Raw genomic sequence first — 19,112 nt, forward strand, 5'->3', positions numbered from 1 at the left:
TTTAGACCTCATTTGTTGAAATCGGAAAAGCAATAGACAGGAAGATTCAATTTCAAAAGTTCCCGATTACTCCATTGGATGCCCCTATTGAATGGTACTAAACCTTAAAAGCGTCTTTAATTCTCAACCGACTTCAACAAATGGGTCTTAAATCATATTAAAGGGTATATAGGTACTGTATTAGTAGTATTAAACATAATTATTAAGGATATACAGGGGGTAAATATAACTGGCACTTTAATTCTTTTGCTGTCTTTAGTATATTTGCATATGGCGACTCCTGCAATGGCGTGCCAAAATGCTCTATCCATACAGTCTTCATGTCAGGTCCAGTTTAACCAGTTAGTCATGTCTTGATAACAATCCTTCCTATACTAGGGGACCTCTTGCTCGTTTACCATGTTTGAGCTGCCACATGAACCCTTGATGGAACCACTACCCTCTCTGGCTGGGCCCTCATTATGTCAAATATATAGTTGTCAACGCTGGAGGTATATCATATCAAATGCCTTTTTGAAATCGATGGATATTAATGAAACATTTAGATTGTTAGAATGAATTGTTAGTAAATTTAGATTGTTAAATAAATAATAAATTTTGGTATTTATAAGCGCCTTACCACAGATCACGGAGTGTTCAAAGCGCTGTAATTTGTGACTCCCTCAAGTAACCTCCTTGGAGCGAGGATCTGCGTGCGACCCCGTAGATCTACCATTAGTCTAAACCGATTTTGATTCAATTCCAGGACCAGTTGCGATAAGGGCGACCGGGGGGGCACATCAAAAGATTTTGGCGGGTATGCTCCCCCGGAATTTTGAGGCGGTGGGTCTTTGGGAGCTGACAGCGTACCGGTAAAAGGGGGTCTTTCGGAGCTGGGAACCGGGCTGTGAACAATTACAAGTAAAATGGGGTCTTTTGGAGCTGCAAACAGTCAAAATCAAGGGTCTTTCTTGGCTTTTTGGTTGAAAATCGCCTTAAAAAACAGAAATATGAGTAATGAGCAATTTTTGGGTCTTTTAGAGCTGAAATTATCAAAATCAAGGGTCTTTCGGAGCTCTATTTTGGTCAAATATAGGGGGTCTTTCGGAGCTGCGAAACCCAAAAAGGGGGGTCTTTCCAGGGAGCATACCCGTATGGTCATTTGTGTTGAGTGCCCCCCCAGGAAGGGCGAATCCTATTGAGTAGCAGACTGTTGAATGTTTTTGCTACAATGGATGACAAATTGACAAACGTATTCCACTTCATTCAATTCTCCAATCCACTTAAGGATGCACACAGGATCACTGAAGTGTTACATGGCCAAAATTGAGTTTTCATCACTAATGTCATCTTCAAACCGTATTTTATCTTGTCATTAATAGATTTTAAAGAAATCTTAAAATTTGAACCATAAGAAAAGCTATTTTAAAGACCTTTTTTCATTAAAAATTCGTCAAAATGCAAAAGCAAATAAATCATTGTTTTCCCGCAATAGATCGCGTTCTCGTAACGCGTACTGCGCGCGGCGTACAGCTAGCAAAGACACGCACACATGGTAAACTGGATGGGCGAGGTGATTACTGATTCTTAGTCAGTGGGAGTGGTCTAGTTCGTAGACACATTTCTGATTGGACAATCGCATGATTTCGGGTGCCGTCTATCGGGCCGTAGACGACCCCACGTCATCATGCGTCTTGATAATGCGTAACACGCGTGTTGAGATGCGTAGACTAGTGCGGAATACGCGAACGCGCCAGCAATACGCGCAACAGAATACGTGAAGCTGTAAACAAGTTTCGTTCATTTTTATAATGAGGGGACGTTTTATGACGGTAACTAAGTTTCTGCTTAAAAAATTTGTTTACAGTTATTAAAATAATATTTAACTGACTAAGAATGAGAATAAACGATAGGAATTTTATTTTGCCTATCCTCTCATGATAGACGACAGGCAGGTCCAATATTTCGTAGTGGATACCGGCTGCGCCGGCATCCACTACTCAAAATATTGGACCTGCCTGTCGTCTATCACACGGTAAAGGATAGTCAAAATAAAAATTCCTATCGTTTATTCTCTAATTGAGGCGCTGGAGTCGCCAATCGCGATCACTACCGTATTTTATCGTATTGATCTCTTCCAAGGTAGGTAAAGCTTGCACCATTGCATTGCGAAACTGCGGGCCGACAGACCACCACCGTCCCCGTCCCAGAATCAGTAGGCCTACGGCCTACTAGATAAATTTCGCCAAAAAAGTGCTGATATAGTGGTATAAATTTTAGGTTTTTTTTTATATGAACATAATAGTGAATTGTTTGTTTGTTTTTGTTTTGAAAAGTGAAAAGATGAAATTTATCTGTAAGTACAGGGTGAGTCAAAAAAAGTGCAATAGAGAAAAGAATCCATTTTTACTTAAGAACCGAGTTGAACTTTTTAGGTTTGAAAACATTTTATATATGGTATATCCATCAGTGACCTTGTGTGAAAAAATTGAGGAATTAAAATTTACCGTTTTGTTTTTATGACACATTTTATAGCGCTACCCATGGAAACAAGACTGCAGTAAATAAAATGGCTGCACCATGTGGATAAACATCTGCCGAATGTGCACGGATAATTTTGTCATATTGTAAGGGACGCACCATTAGATTCTCAGGGTGGGGGTAGGAAGTTTTTCAACAAAAAAACTTCACCCACTACATGAGCAAAAAAAAAACCTTTCCCCACAAACACTAAAAAAAAAAAAAAAAAACCTGCCCCACCTAACTGTGTATAATGCATGAAATTAAAAAAAAAAAAAAACTTCTGCCTTCGGCGGTAAAAAAAATAACTTCAGCCGCCTTCGGCGGCGAAAAAATTTCTTCCCCAACCCTAACTTCCTACCCCCCTGAGTATCAAATGGTGCGTCCCTAATTTTTACCTTCTAAATCACCAAAAAATGCCAATCTGCTGCAGTTGGACGCCCTTCTCATTTTCTAACTTGACCAAACGTCACAAGTCACCGGATTATATCTTTATGGAATAATCTTCAAAAATGGACCTAAAATCCGCTGTATTTTTCTAAATCGCGATTTTCAGGCAAGTTCACTTTTGACCACTTTTAACCATTTTTGGTCCGCCATAGCATCTAAATGAAGCATCACTGAGGTAAGTTTTTAAGTCAAACGTTTAGATATGGCCAAAATCTAGATAGTGTTTTTTAATTTTTTTTAAATTAGGGCCTAAAACTTTTTTTATCACCCATGATTCAAAAATTTGAACACGGGTCACACGTTTTTTACTGATTTTTTGCCTATTTTAAAAAACTAAGCAAAATTTCGAAAAAATAAAAAAACACTTTCTAGATTTATTTGTCTAAATTAATAAAATTCATGTTTTACAGTTTTGATTTTCAAATAATTTTTTATGGCGGACCAAAATTTTTGGTCAAAAAATCCGTTTTTGGGATTTTTTCGAAAATTGTAGTTTTGACCCAAAACTGACATTTTAAATGGATTTATGAGCTCATTTCCATTCAAAAAATGTATACTTTTATATACTTTACATAAATAGTTTTCGAGTTATGAGGTGAATAATAATGGATAATTAGTGACCCTGTGTGCCTCCTTAATTCGCTTAAGTAATTTCCATTCAACAATGCCTCATTACAGAAGTTGAGGACTATCGTTAACTCCAATCCTTCTTAAGGCTGCAAATGAGTCACTATGTTCCACCGAATCAAAAACGTTCTCATAATCTATGTAGCCTATACAAAGCTTCAGCTGATACTCATTTGCTTTCTCAATCAGTTGGTTCAAAGCTTGCAGATGATCAGTTGTTGAAAAGCCCTCTCTGAAGCCTGCCTGTTCTCTAGGCTGATTGTCATCCAAGATTCTCTTGATTCTATTCTGAATGATTCGTGTGAAAATTTTAAATGCATGTGATAGCAGACTAATTGGTCGGTAGTTTTTGATATTCTCTTTATCTTCTTTCTTATGTAGAATAATAATCTTGGCTTCCTTCCAGGCTGCTGGTATCTTCTTTTCTGTCACTTTTTCGTTGTAAAGTCTTGTTAATTGAGTGTTGATTTCTGCACCTCCTATCTTATACACGTCACTGGATATATGTGACGTGTCATGTCAAAAGGAGACACTTTTGGGCAGGTTATCGATTTTGAGTTTTTTACATATCTTTTGAATAAAGTGCTCAATCCCAAAAGGGAGAGCGTATAAAAATTCAAAGAACAGACCTTCCAGAATAGGTAGTCGTTACTCTTGAGTTTCATGCCTAAAAGGCAATCGTCAGACGACACGATGAAATGCTTTGGGTGGACTACCATCTCTTAGGAATGTGAAAGAATATACATTCCATGGTGTCAACACAGCCAAAGTCTATCCCAGAGTCAGTCTGTCTATCGGATAGTCAGAAAGTGCTCAACTGCAAAAACAGGAGCGTAATCCCGGGAGCGTAATAACAACATTTGACTCATAGTTAGACTATCTTTTGAATAAAGTGCTCAATCCCAAAAGGGAGAGCGTATAAAAATGTAGATATATTTTGCTCCACAACGTCGCTTTCCCCAATGAAATCGGACATTCCTAAGCGAAGTTCGTAAGTTAGTGTCTCCTTTTGACATGTCACATATCATCAGTGCCAGGTGCTTTGTTGTCTTTCATTTGTTTTACTGCTGTCTCTACTTCTTAACAGTTACATTCGGTATGTCTGTTTGATCCGGAGACAAGAAGTATGGTTTACTTTGGTTAGAATGAGAGCTTGGTAGAACTCTGCACAGATGTCGAGTATTTTTTCTTTACTAGATGTAGGAATACCATTTTTGTCTTACATCTGGCTGATTCTAGCTTTCTTACTGTTCATTTTGGAGATCTGTTTTGGTCCTTTCCCACTTCTAAGCTCATCTAAAAGACGTTAAAACCTGATTTCCTCATCTTGGTGAACACAATGAGATTGGTATAACTTGTCAAAAAGGAGGAAATGTTATTGTTACTATCCAAAAAAAGGTGAATCGTCTAACGGCCAGGGGACCAGAGCCGCCTTCCCCCTGGTGGCTTCCAGAGGCAACGGCCCAGCAATTAGTGTTCTTGTATTCCAACAATGTCTTGGCTGTACAATTTGGAAACACCACAGGTTTCCTTTTGCAGCTATGATTCTCATCGTTCTTGTGCTGTGAGTATAATATACATGATATATAATGACTTCACTTACTCTATTGCTGTCTACCCTTCCTTTCGGCTTTAAGGTGATCACTTCGTGTATCTCAGCTGGTGTCCAGATTCCGGGTAGGTGAGGGGCTTCACCTCTAGTGCTTTTGAGTCTTTTTGGTTGTAACCATTTTCTTAGTCTTTCAGTTTTATTCTTGTATATTCTGCACTGTTGATAGTCATAAAACACCAATCGACAAGTGTCCAGTGGCCGTTAACATTGAGAATGAGCAATATTTTTCCTTTATTCGCCCTCTGCACTTATTGCTGTTGAACTATTTTCTCCAACTAACACAGGCTAAATTTTTGCAAGGGGGACGTCCCCACTAAAAATCACGATGGAAGAAACAAGCAGGCAATAATTGACGTTGCATCTTCCTTTTTGGGCCCAAATAGGGTAAAATTGCAAAAGTTTTTAACTGGAACATGCTCATCCCCCCTCCAAAAAAGATTTGAATGCTTCCGCCGCCACTACCAATGAATATCAGGTCTCCCTGACTTTGTTCACTGGCGGCTGATCATTGAAGTTACTAAAGGCACCCTCTTGCTGTTGTAATTAAATCCCTAATGTACTACCTTTAATTTAATAGATAGCTGGGGCAAGCATTGGTGAGCAGTAAAACCAATTTACGAGGGTCATCCAAAATGTTCTGCCTCCGCCCTCATATCTCAGCTTCTTCAAATAATAGAAGCACTTTCATATTTTCTGTGATTATAACCTAGGGTCTTCTCTACCTGTTGAGAAAAGTTTCTATATCTTTTTCCATTTCTTGTTAGCAAAGTAACAATGAAATCAAGATTCGGTGTGACAGAAATTGAGAACATCATTCTCTACATATATCTACAAAGTACACAACATTGAAGCACAGGTCCTAGTTCTTTTTAGGGTCTGTGATCATAAAATACCATTCAGTCATTTTAGATAGCTTAAATTGCAGCTGACAAATAAAGTAGATATAAACAAATTATGTAAAATGACAAACAAAGAAAGCTGCTTCACTCTAACAAAAAAGGTTTTTAGCAAAGAAAGGATAAGAGCAGATAAGAACTATAATCAAATTTAATGTTTCTCTTAAATGCCCAAAAGACAAATGCAGAAATTGTCTGTATTTGGAAAAAGGCTAATTGGGAGCATTTTAAACCTGCTATTGAAATGACACTTAGTAACTGAATACCAAGGAAACTAATTTGAAAATAACAAGTGACAAAAAGTGATTGGTGTCTTTATTTCTAAATTTCAGCTCTGTGCCAGAACAAAGGTAATTTCATACAGATGGTACCTAAGTAGATTCTCATGATCTGACATACCAACAGACATAACAGTGAAAACTGGATGCTGGTAAGTTAAAATGCATTCTCATAACTGGTCATCTGGCTAGCTGTTTGGAAATACATTTGGTGTTGTTTCAGTTATAACCTGTTGGTACCTTCTCCGATAAGTGTTCAAGTTTGGTCTCAGGAATGACAAAATACCAATCACAAAGAATTCATGAAAATCATTCAGAAGCGTAAACATTAATAGTTTCAGAACACGAAACAATGCATGGGTGATTTTTCAACAATACTTCATTTTTGAGCAATAATATTTGTAAGTACTGGGGGTAACGTATCATGGTAACGTATCTGTTAAGTCCTCCACCTTTGTCTTAACCATGCAAGTTTAAAAACTTACCGACTTAATACCCATACTTGCAGTCATCACCCAATGTACTAAAATGACCCTCAAATACATAATTCAATAAGTCGTAATGAAATTTATCAACATACCAAAATGGAATCCAACAGAGATACATATAAGCAGTCAAATGTCACTTGTTTTATTCATTTGTATGTCAGTGCTATTGGTGCAAAATCTAGCTACAAAATAAAGACCATACGGTAAATGCCATTCACTTTGCCTAAAATACTCCAAATTCATGCGAGCAATAATGGTCTGTCTAATGTTGAGAGTGAAATTTTAAAACTGTTGGAAACTGGTATTGCAATTCACAAAATGGAATTTGCATTTTTGAGAAAACAGACAAATGGCCTCTACTTTTCACTCTCCACACGGGTGTTGGCTGCAGATGACAAGTTCCAAATTTTCTTTTAAAATGACAATATTTCAGATTTGTACACTTTGCATTCATAGAATCAGCATGAAAAATACATTCAAAATTTGTTCTGTAGTTCTTGAGATAGTTCTTGATATTTTAAGAAAATATCTCAAAACTTGGATATTATGTTAAAGCCTATGGCTAGCAAGTAAAGCATTAACAATAATTTCCATCCCACAATTTTTCCCACAAAAATATCTTTGAGGGTGCAGTCTAAGAACCCAGGGCTGGAAAAATGTTCCTTTCCCTGGAAAATACTTTCCCATAAAAATAATATATCTTAGGTCACCTAAATTAAATAAATAGTTTCACTCAAAGCTGTTCAGAAATCAAAAACCTAATAGGCAATGCATTTTTTTCTTATATTTTTTTTCAATTTAGCTGGACAAGCTTTGGGCTAAGTTTGTCACAAAAAAATGTCTGCTGAGAATGCATAGTGCCACAAAACACAAGTAAAAAGAAACTGACCGCCACATTTTTTTTGTGGAAAATCATGAAATGCGAATTGACTTGTAACTTTTTCTTTTCAAAAAGTAAAAAAAATGTATTGGGCATGATTTTACTAATAAAAGCAACAGCTTTGAGCCTATCGATTAATTAAGATTTCCCTCCAAATGATAAAATTTTTCTCCGAATCCTAAAATTTTCTTCCAAATCCCAAAATGTCTTTACAATGAGCTTCTAAGATTCCACACATTTTTTTCAGTTCTACTGCCATCTTGGTAATTATTTATATCCTTGGTCTATAACAGGTGTTCTCAATAGGTTGCCTACGGATCACTGATATTTGGCCCTTTAAAAGCAGCTCCAAAATGTACGCTTACATGTAATACAGCAAAGCAAGGTGTATTTGGCCTTCAAACACAAGCAAACATAATCATGAATCTATAGCTTCTTTGGTACATTTGTTATAATAGGCTTTGGTCTTGTCTTAAACATCAGCTTCTTTTTTATGACTGCTCCAACTTCGTAGTGAACACCATGATCAACACCAGAGTCATTCTTTTCTACAATTTCATCTCCATTTTGATCTGTCTCCATAGCAACTGTTTTACTATCAATGTCACTTGTTTCCATGGAAATGTCCAAGTTTGCTGAATGTGTCGGTTGGTTTTTCTTCAAGATAAGAAGGAAAGGCTTTTCCAAGTCTGTAACTTTTCCATAGAGAATATGATGACCAATAATTAATATAGGAACACCCTGTAAAAAGAAGTAAATATAAAGAAATTGTTAAAAATAGCCTGGGAGAATACCATCCAAAAAATCAAAATGATATCAAAGAAAACCTACATGTAGGAAGCTCTTTCATGGCAGTCGCATAGCAGAGTTTTTCAAGAGAGTGCCAAAGAGGGAGGCGGCAAGCCACAAGATGATATACAGTTTGTCCACTTTGCGTAATTTTTGCGTAAGCGTATCGTGCGTCGTGTATTAAGATGCTCATGCATTTGTGTGCGACAAGCAGTGTGTTAATTCCTTTTGACATTACGTCATGCTGAAACTATGTAATTTACTGCGTACTTTACTTCGCGAGCTTTGTACTTCAAAGAGGACAAACTGTATTTTTTTAGGGGGGGGGGGCACAAATGCTCAAAAAAGGCTTACTATATAAACACAGCCAAATTAAAAAGTTGCCACTAGTTCCATCCCCATTTAATCAGAGTCTGATGAGTTTATGGCAAAATAATTTATATAATAATTTTCTATACACTTTGCTTTGAAGGTTGATACCAAATTTGATATCAAAAGTTTAGTCATCGTGAACATAGGAACCGTTGTTTGGACATTCATGCAATTTTAAAAATGACAAATTACGAATTAACCACGCAAAAGCCAATGCATGGTATCAGCTTATTATGTGGCCTGAAGCACTTGTACACTTGCCTGCGCACAATTAAAAGAGCAGGGTATTTGATTTGCATTTGTCATGCATGGGTAAAGCTTTAATTACAATGAAACTAGACCTCTCAGATGCATGTAGATGTTGACTAACCTGCCGGGCTATGCATTGCAGGCGATGTGATTCTTGGCACTCACGCTAGCTCCACCGCCTGATACAACTCCCTATGTCATTTAAAAATTGCACAAATTTCCAAAAAAACCTTCCTATGCTCATGATGATTAAACTTTTGATATCAAATTTGGTATCAACCTTCGAAGGAAAGTGTATAGAAAATTATTATATAAATTATCATAAACTCATCAGACTCTGATTAAATGGGGGTGGAACTAGTGGCAACTTTTTAATTTGGCTGTGTTGATAAAATATCATAGCAGTCAACATCCTACAGGGGACATATCATGTTCCAGGCAGGGGTGTCAGTCTATTCTTGCAGAAAATTTTACTTACCATGCTGTGGCCACATCTTTCCCAGATTCTTCCCCATCCTGAATCCCACAGAAATGGTCACAAAAGGGAAAATTTAAAATTCATAATTTTACTTTGATCTACTCCTTTATAAATGACTAATTTTATTCTGTCTTCCCTACAAACTTTAGTCATCGTGAACATAGGAACCGTTGTTTGGACATTCATGCAATTTTAAAAATGACAAATTACGAATTAACCACGCAAAAGCCAATGCATGGTATCAGCTTATTATGTGGCCTGAAGCACTTGTACACTTGCCTCCGCACAATTAAAAGAGCAGGGTATTTGATTTGCATTTGTCATGCATGGGTAAAGCTTTAATTACAATGAAACTAGACCTCTCAGATGCATGTAGATGTTGACTAACCTGCCGGGCTATGCATTGCAGGCGATGTGATTCTTGGCACTCACGCTAGCTCCGCCGCCTGATACAACTCCCTATGTCATTTTAAAAATTGCACAAATTTCCAAAAAAACGTTCCTATGCTCATGATGATTAAACTTTTGATATCAAATTTGGTATCAACCTTCGAAGGAAAGTGTATAGAAAATTATTATATAAATTATCATAAACTCATCAGACTCTGATTAAATGGGGGTGGAACTAGTGGCAACTTTTTAATTTGGCTGTGTTGATAAAATATCATAGCAGTCAACATCCTACAGGGGACATATCATGTTCCAGGCAGGGGTGTCAGTCTATTCTTGCAGAAAATTTTAGTTACCATGCTGTGGCCACATCTTTCCCAGATTCTTCCCCATCCTGAATCCCACAGAAATGGTCACAAAAGGGAAAATTTAAAATTCATAATTTTACTTTGATCTACTCCTAAATGACTAATTTTATTCTGTCTTCCCTACAAACTTCACAAGTTCTTCCCTAGATATACTGGATATGGAACCTTTGCATCAAGGAATACTCATGGTTCAAAGGTACACCCATCAAACAGGGTTTTCTTTAAGCATTTTGCTGAAGGGGTATTTTCAAATTTTTTTGACCCTTTCAATTGTGAATTTTTCCTCTGAAGGAGTCAAAAACATTGCCCAAGGGGTATTTTTATAATATTATTTTTGAAGACATTTTTAACAATATGTGTGTTTTTGGAGCCATACATGTAGGTGTGGCGTAGATCCGGAGGGGGGGTCAAAAGAAATCTACGCCACTGTTTGGAGCAGTGGCGGATCTAGAGCAGTCAGAAGGGGGTGGGGGCAATTTTAGAAGAAAATAGTAATATTTAAAAATGCCCCCTGAGAAGTAAGAAACTTTTGCAAAATAAAGACCTAATTGAAGCAATTTGGTGGATCATTTTGGCACTATTAATGTGTAAAATTTTAGTTTAAAAAAGTCGAACATTTGTGAAATGAGCAGTCCATGGAGTCTTTCGTGGATGGCAAGTTTTCCCTATTATGGTAGGCCTATAAATTGTGTTAAACATAAATTGGCAAATGTCGAAAGCAGAAGTGAAAGTGGCCATTTGTTTATCAACTACGCAGGGTGATGATCATGTTCCCCTCTTAGAACTTGGAAAATTTTGCAAAATGTAGACCTAATTGAAGCGATTTGGTGGACCTTTTTGGCACTACCGTATTACTGTGTAAAATTTAAGTTTGAACAGTTGAAAAGCCGAAAATTGTGAAATGACGGTCTATAAAACCTTTTGTTGTCAAGTTTCCCCCCATTAAATTGTGTTAAACATAGGGCCTAAATTGGCAAATGTCGAAAGCAGAAGCGAAAATGGTCACTTGATTATCCACTCCGCATGGGGGTGTCTGAGGGGGATGTTCCCCCCTGAGAGGGAAAATTTTGCAAAATTAAAGTCCAATTGAAGACATATTTGGTGCATCATTTAAACAGAAAAAAAAGGACCCGAACCCAATTTGCAAGATTTCAAACTGACACTATACAATTATTTTAGAGACTCGCAATCACTAAAACATACATGGATCGATGCTGACAAAATGTGATGGGCCCTACATATCGGGAGTAGGTCCTAAATGCCAAAAACCGAGAATAAATGCACAACATCGGGTGTTTCTCTATTCAAATCTTGCAATATCTGAACGCGTACGTTTTCAAGATTTTGTACGCATTGGACTTTGGGACTATGGATTTGAAGGAGTCAGAAAAGTGCCTGAACGCGTAAATACATGTACGTGTGTTTTGTGCGTTAAAGTAAACCCTGCCATCGAATGTGTGTCATCAGCCCTCAGATACACACATACAGGCATAGAGTTCTGCAGCAGCATGTTTTGTTGACATTTTGTGTAATGTTTACATCCATGACAGTTCTAATACCATCATCAGACAATTCAAATACAAAGGATATCAGTTGGCAATCTTAATGTTATGCAATCAAATTTACAATACTATCACTCTTACAATGAGCAGAAAGTCACTGAGTCAAGCAATTCAAGTACCAATATTGATTACCTGAAGTGGCCTACTGCAAATGACCAGATATAACCTTTCTGATTTTCTTGTTATTTTGCAATAACAAAACCATGTTTTCCTTGATTTTGGTATGAAATTGCGCAAATAGAATTAATTGTCATGTCAATTTGGAGTTACATGTATATAGGGGCAACTAAAACTGATATGAGGTAAGTTTTATATGTTTGGAATCTGTATTGCCTATTCTGAAGGAATTATTGCCATGTAAACAAACCATCCCTTGGCCAATATGGACATGGTGTACAGCTATTCAGTACCCTGTTTTCCATGGGTGACTGTAGGAACCCATGGATTCGATCCATGTAGTTCAAAGGGAAGACAGATTCTGCATCTCAGTGGAATCTGCAAAACACAGGCTATTTGAAATTTAAAAGCTGAGAGGTCGGCTTTAGTGTTTCATGGCAGCCTTGAATCCTGTTGGAACATCTTCTTTTGTGTGTGGGGGTGTGTGTCAGTGTGTATCTTTCCTATTTTTTTCTTCCCTTCTTTTCAGTTTTCAACAAATTACTTCCCCAAAGGGCTAAAATTATTTCCTCCTTTCGGGGGCGAATAATGGAAGAATAGATATAGGCCCAGGCTTAAGATCCAGGGGCACAATTCCAAAGATATATCTCAAACACAGTTAAAGCATCATTTAAAACCAATGATAGCATAGAATGAACACAAAGAAAGATCAACTTTTTATATAAAAAAAGAAAAGAAAAAGCGCAGTGATTTATAGTGCGCTACGCACCTAGGCACAACGCCTAGACGTTGATCCACAAGCCTCAGCACACTTTACAGGTTGTCGCTGACCACTACGGCCCCACATCATTCCATAAACCATTAAACAACAATTCAGGGATTTATACCGGTACTGTACCTTTTTATTAAAATGCAAATCACCAATAAAGTTTCCAGCCATTTCTTCTTCTTCTTTTGATTCCAGTTTGCCTTGCAATTCAATAAGCATCCACTCAGGACAGTGGCCTGGCATAGCCCTGAAAAAAGTAACAAAAATATGATCTTTATTCCAACTGAACTATGAATGTGAGATTGATCACACCAATAGGCCTACCTCATATTCATTTCATTTCTTCATCCCACAAAAACAGCCATGACATTTGCATATATAAATAGTGAAAATCTATTTTTTTGAAGAAATCAATTTTGCTTTAAGGGGGTACTACACCCCTGTGGCAAATTTGTGACTATTTTTGTATTTTTCTCAAAAAATAATAACACACTGGTAACAAAAGTTATGTATATTATTGGGGCAAGGAATCCAGTTACTACACTGAAATTTTAGTGACTCAAGACAAGCGGTTCAGTTTATATGATCAGAAATGAGGTACATCCTAGCGGTACCTTATTTCTTATCATAAATAACGAACCGCTTGTCTTGGGTCACTGAAATTCCAGTGTAGTAATTGGATTCCTTGCCCCTATAATATACATAACTTTTGTTATCACTGTGTTATTAGTTTTTGAGAAAAATGCAAAAATAGACACAAATTTATTGAGGGGTGTAGTACCCCCTTAAATGTCATCATTTCATGCATATTTCAACATTGGTTTAGATGTGTTGCAGCAGCCCACCAATGTTACCCACAAAATCACATTGAGATTGAGATTTTTTTTGTCAACTATAAGGTCATGGGAATGAAAGTTTTAGATTTGAATGAAAGTTTTAGATTTGCATCTGTCACTTTTTCCAATCACATGCAGCTCTGTATTTCATTATTCATGTTGTTCATTTGAAGTTAATGCATTGATTGAACAGTATGAGTGCACAGCGGTATACAGATGCAGATGCTCTTGTACTAGGGAGGCCCTATGCCGATTATCATTTAAATTTAACATTCACAATCACAAGCAGCTTGTCGATCCAGAACTTGATATTTTGTTATTTTGACAGCATGGACAAAGCCTTGTTTTGTGGAAATAATTTTTTTGTTTCAAAATAATTCATGAGGTAGGTTTGGAAGAATGCGGGCGGTGGATGCAAATCCAAAACTTTTTACCATGACCTAAGGCTAATGAAATGAAATGATTAGTTTCCTGTCACATTTTTTTCAGTGAAATATGAAGTCATGATTTCATTATTTTGGAAGATTTCATTATTGTCAAAACTCCTCGACTAAAGCATTAGCCCGAAACATCATGGCCCTGTTCCTTCCTCACTAGGGCCATGAGTGCCATACATCACGTAAAAACGGGCACACTGAAGTCACGTCAGCGGTGATGACGCCACACTGACGGCATCTATTTATAGGAAGAATTCAAAACACGGCGACAATAACAGTCACAAGTCTGGTCTTTTGCATCCTCAAATGTGCTCAAAATTTACGAACATGCACCAAATATGTTTTGTTTAAGTCTCATCTTCATGTGAGCAATGGTAGGAAGTGGTATACATGAGAAAAAGTGGTATTTTATGTGTACCCTGGACCAGATATGCTCAGGAGTCTCAGACCTTCGTACGGAGAAGGACAGTGGAAATCGTAGTGACGGAGGTGTGAGTACCTCGGGCTACTAAAGCATGTGCATTACATGGATCGAATCCATGGGTCACTTCCTACAGTCTGAGGGCCGATGACCAGGCCGATGACACACATTCGATACACCCATCGAATGTGTGTCATCGGCCCGGTCATCGGCCCTCAGACACACACACACAGGCATAGAGTTCGCAGCAGCATGTTTTGTTGACATTAAATACTGTTTGCTTCATTTGACAGTAACTAATCCATAAATTTGACAACTCAAATACAAAGGATATAAGTTGGCAATCTTAATGTTATGCAATCAAGTTTACAACACTGTCAGCTACTGTCAGTCTTACAATGAGCAGAAGTCACTGAACAACCAACCAACCATGCCATTCAAGTACCAATATTGATTATCTCAAGTGGCCTGCTGCAATTGACCAGAAATGAACTGTGTGATTTTCCTGTTATTTTGTAATAACAAAACCTTTCCTTGATTTTGGTATGAAAATGAGCAAATAGAATTTAATGTCTTGTCAATTTGGAGTTATTAAGGGCAACTAAAACTGATATTAAGTAAGTTTTATCTCTCTGGAATCTGTATTGCCTGTTCTGAGGGAATTAATGCAATGTAAACAAAACCAACCATGGCTGATGTGGACATTGTGTAGTGTTTTTCAGTACCGGTACCCTGTTTTCCATGGGTGACTGTAGGAACCCATGGATTAGTTCCAGTAACTGTAACTCGTCGTACAGAGTTACAGTTCACTCTATTATTATCTTTTCCACAAATAAGAAACATCACAATATGTGGGCTCATTTTGTAGGTATCCCAGGCAAACCTTAGTTAACACATTTGCTAGTCAGCGAAATTCGCCGAGACCAGGGCCCAAACACAATGCATATTTACATAGAAATTTGAATTTTTTTCGAGAATAGGTCCGTGAAGGAAACCTACATAAATATGTTTTCTATACTTCACTTGACCCAAATATATGATTTTTTATGGTGATAATCAAGTTGCACATGGAATTTTAGAGGATTTTGATAGCAGTTCCATTTAAAAAGCTGCTATCGCCATGAGACTAAGATCTAGAAACACCCCTAAATGCCGCTTTTGGGGAATTTTGCTAGCAGAATCTTTTTGATGAAAGTCAATCTTTGACAAGATGTAACTTTGTTACGGAAAGTGCTATGACAAAAAGTTTTCAGTTTTGGCTTTTTTACTCAAGGGCTTTAATTTGATATGTAAAATGATGCAGTTTGATGGCAAATTTGAATTCACCTAGCATACCTACATTTTGGGCTCTAAGGATGCAGCTGAGGAACTCTCTCAAGGACAGTTTGGGCATGCACTGACGATTTTAATCCCATTGTACCAGGGTTTGGGCGGTCTTGGATGATTTTAATCCCACTGTACTAGTCTATACTCCCAAAGTTGAGGTAATTGATCAACATTGATCTCATCTTTTGGGTGGGTTCAAAATTCCCAGGGTTGGCAAAAGCCATATAGGGTATAATCTTCTTCCACGGTAAACCAAACAGCTTCCGTGGTAAACCTTATAGCGCCATCACTTGATGAAAGTACGTTATTAGTAGGCGTGAGTTAAAAGCTATCTGGGCTAGTACTATTGCGACTGTAGGGGTGAGCTTGCCTACAGGTAAAAAAAATACTCGTGGCGGTTATATTACACGCCTGGGTAGGCCTACTACGGGGATGTGCGACAGGTGCATTTTGGTTTATTGATGGCCCTCAATTTCATGAAAATTTGGTTTAAGAAAGATTTTTTTTATTTATTTTTTTTAAATTAATTTGTTTCACAAATTTTTATCGGAAAGTGTGTCATTTTTTTATTGTTACCATGGCGTGCGATAATAAATAGGAATATAATTTTTAAATGCTATTTTATTATTTTGTTATTAATTGAAAATCTAAAATAGTATAAAATCGTATATGATGCCTTAAATTAAAGTTTAAAACGTTCTTCCAATATTAATAACTATTATTAAATAATTCCTAACATCTCGGACAACATGCCCCTCCCCAACACACCCCCCCAACACCAACAACCACATGCCAAGTCTTGGCGAAAGTCTACCTTGCACATCGTGCACCATCCAGCATTGTACACTACCCTATTACGAGCAATGGAATAGCCCGTCAATCATGCACAGTGGTTGCTCATGGAAGGAAGATTATACCCGATGTGACGCGGTTGCTCATGGAAGACAAGAAGGATTATACCCCTTTTCGCAAAAGCTGCAATCTTCATGGGAGTAATTTAGTTAGTGCAAAAGTGGTCAAAATATTGCTCTGCAAAATGTCTTGATTTTCATGATTTGGATTTATCATATTGAGCAACATTCTACTTGTGATGTTTCTACACTGTGTAGAGAGGGTCGACAGCATCTCTGAGGTAAAACTGACAAATACAAGGTATATTTCTTGATGCTTGAAGTTTGGATTTCTTAAACGTACAGTGCATCCCTATGTACCGCTGCAAGACTTCAGGTCAGTAGATGTCATTATGTTTATGATAAAGACTGAAGTCTTGCTGGCAGGACTACCCATGGATTAGTCGGGATTATGCACTTTCAGTTTCTCACGCGTTTGAACGGGAATTGGATTGCGTACTTTTTCGATGTCTAGTGAGCAAATTTCTTCAATATTTTGAGAAAATGATGTCAAATTTTCTATTCTATATTGTTTGGTAATAATGTCTTTTGCCAATAGTATGTTTAAAGTTGTAATTTTGTGTTTTTGATCGCAAACATCGGATATTTTCGTTCCCGATTAGAATTCTGAACCCTTCGCAAGGGTGCCGATTTCTGCAGAACTTTGACGATAATTTTGCCTTTTGGACACTAAAATGCATTCGATCCTTAATTTTGTTTCAACCGAGTCTTAAATTAGCAAGCACAATAAGGTTGGTACCACTTTTATATACATTGATAAAATTTTAAAGATTTTTTTCAAGTTTCTAACCGGCGCAAATCGTTAAGGGCAGAGTAATGGGAGAGAACATGGACCTTTTCGAGCTTCATTATTTCTGAATTGTATGTCCAAAGTATATAAAACTATACATTTTTGGAAAGGAAATGAGTCAAGGAATCCCATGGTGACGTCAGATTTGTTCAAAAATCTCAAGTTTTTGAAAAATCACAAAATTCACTTTTTACCCCAATATTTTGTGACAACTTAGAAAAAAATCCGTTCGGAGTAAAAAAAATTCAGTTAGCTTTTCATGAAAAAGAGACATGAACTTAGGGAAGGTTTTTTTATTTCTTTGAAATTCGTCTCTTTTTTCGAAATATTGAAAAAAACATGTGAAAAAAGCCATTTTGTCACTCTATTAAGCTAAAAATTGCACAAAATGGTGTATATTTTTGTTTAAAACAAATGTTAAAAAAAAATGAAAAAACCTTCCCTAGACTTTGATGTACTCTAACGGATAGTGCAAAAAGTTTACCCTTTGCTTGCATATTTTTCGAGTTATCTTGTCACAAAAATCGCGTAATATTGTCAAAAGTGAACTATGAGAAATCGACGTTATAGTAAAAAAAATGTCAAAATTATGCACAAAACGTCCTTAAATTTTAAAACGGTAAGACTTTCACACTTGTAAAAGCTGTATCTGGTGCATGGTCTAAATATGCATCTTTTGCACCAATGAATCTATAATCTCTGCTTTCAGTGCGCCAAAATTCAAAAGAATTAAAAAATCTAAGTGGCATTTTGACTGCAAATTTTTGTTTTGTTTACACCACATTTGCTGGCGTTAACAACATACCGAATGCGCCTTGACTGCGTTGGACATACGGCGCAGAGTTGCGTTGGCGTCACGCCGACGCGAATCGCTGCAGTAATCACAATATTTTCGCATTCAGCGCATTTCTGACTCATTATTTCCGCCAATTTACTAAGCTGTCTTGAGCCATGTGACTTTTTAGAGTTGAAAAGAGTGAAATAAATCAAGCAAAAATACGAATAAATATTAGCAAGTTGTATTTTATCAGTTTCAAGTGAAAGAATACATCTTAGAGTGTTGATAAATATCAAAAAATCTCAAATTCGGTTGTGGACGAATGTGTCTTCCATTACTCTGGTTTTAAGTGTGTATTTCCCATTGACATCCAAAATGGGAAATACGAGTCTGATGGACATAGGAACGGCGTCCATGAGACTCAGCGAGTCTACCATGGATTCGATCCATGTACACATTCGATGGGTGTATATGTGCATTGACTTTTTTTTGTCAACAAACAAAATATTATCATGATAATTATTTTACTTACAGTTTCATCATTATCTGAACCATTCTGCTCGTTTTTCTTCCAGAAACGTACACGCATATATCATAAGTGTGTGTCCCGGGTGTGTGTAACACTGCCCAAAAAATATTTCGGTTGCTTGAGAGTGCAAGATCTGAGTTTTTATTTTTGTGTAAGTTTACAATGTGTTTACTTTCAGAAGGAAATTCCCGCGACTGCCTCAAACACTTCCGGGTTTTTACACTTCCGGGTTAGATAGGTCATTAGGTCGAGCTGTTCTG

At 37.1% G+C, this 19,112-nt stretch overlaps 1 protein-coding gene across 1 annotated transcript; it reads right to left on the reverse strand.

The window, feature by feature from the left end:
• Positions 1-8,022: 8,022 nt before the first annotated feature.
• Positions 8,023-19,027, reverse strand: LOC140136657 (chromosome transmission fidelity protein 8 homolog). Its single transcript, XM_072158332.1, has 3 exons — positions 18,856-19,027; positions 12,954-13,071; positions 8,023-8,471 (listed from the first exon to the last, which is right to left on the reverse strand). Exons 1-3 carry the CDS (start codon positions 18,876-18,878, stop codon positions 8,157-8,159), a joined length of 456 nt encoding a protein of 151 aa, XP_072014433.1. The 5' UTR covers positions 18,879-19,027; the 3' UTR covers positions 8,023-8,156.
• Between the last annotated feature and the right edge of the window lie 85 nt (positions 19,028-19,112).

Source organism: Amphiura filiformis, chromosome 16 (assembly GCF_039555335.1).
Source record: "Amphiura filiformis chromosome 16, Afil_fr2py, whole genome shotgun sequence".
Taxonomy (NCBI): Eukaryota; Metazoa; Echinodermata; class Ophiuroidea; order Amphilepidida; family Amphiuridae; genus Amphiura; species Amphiura filiformis.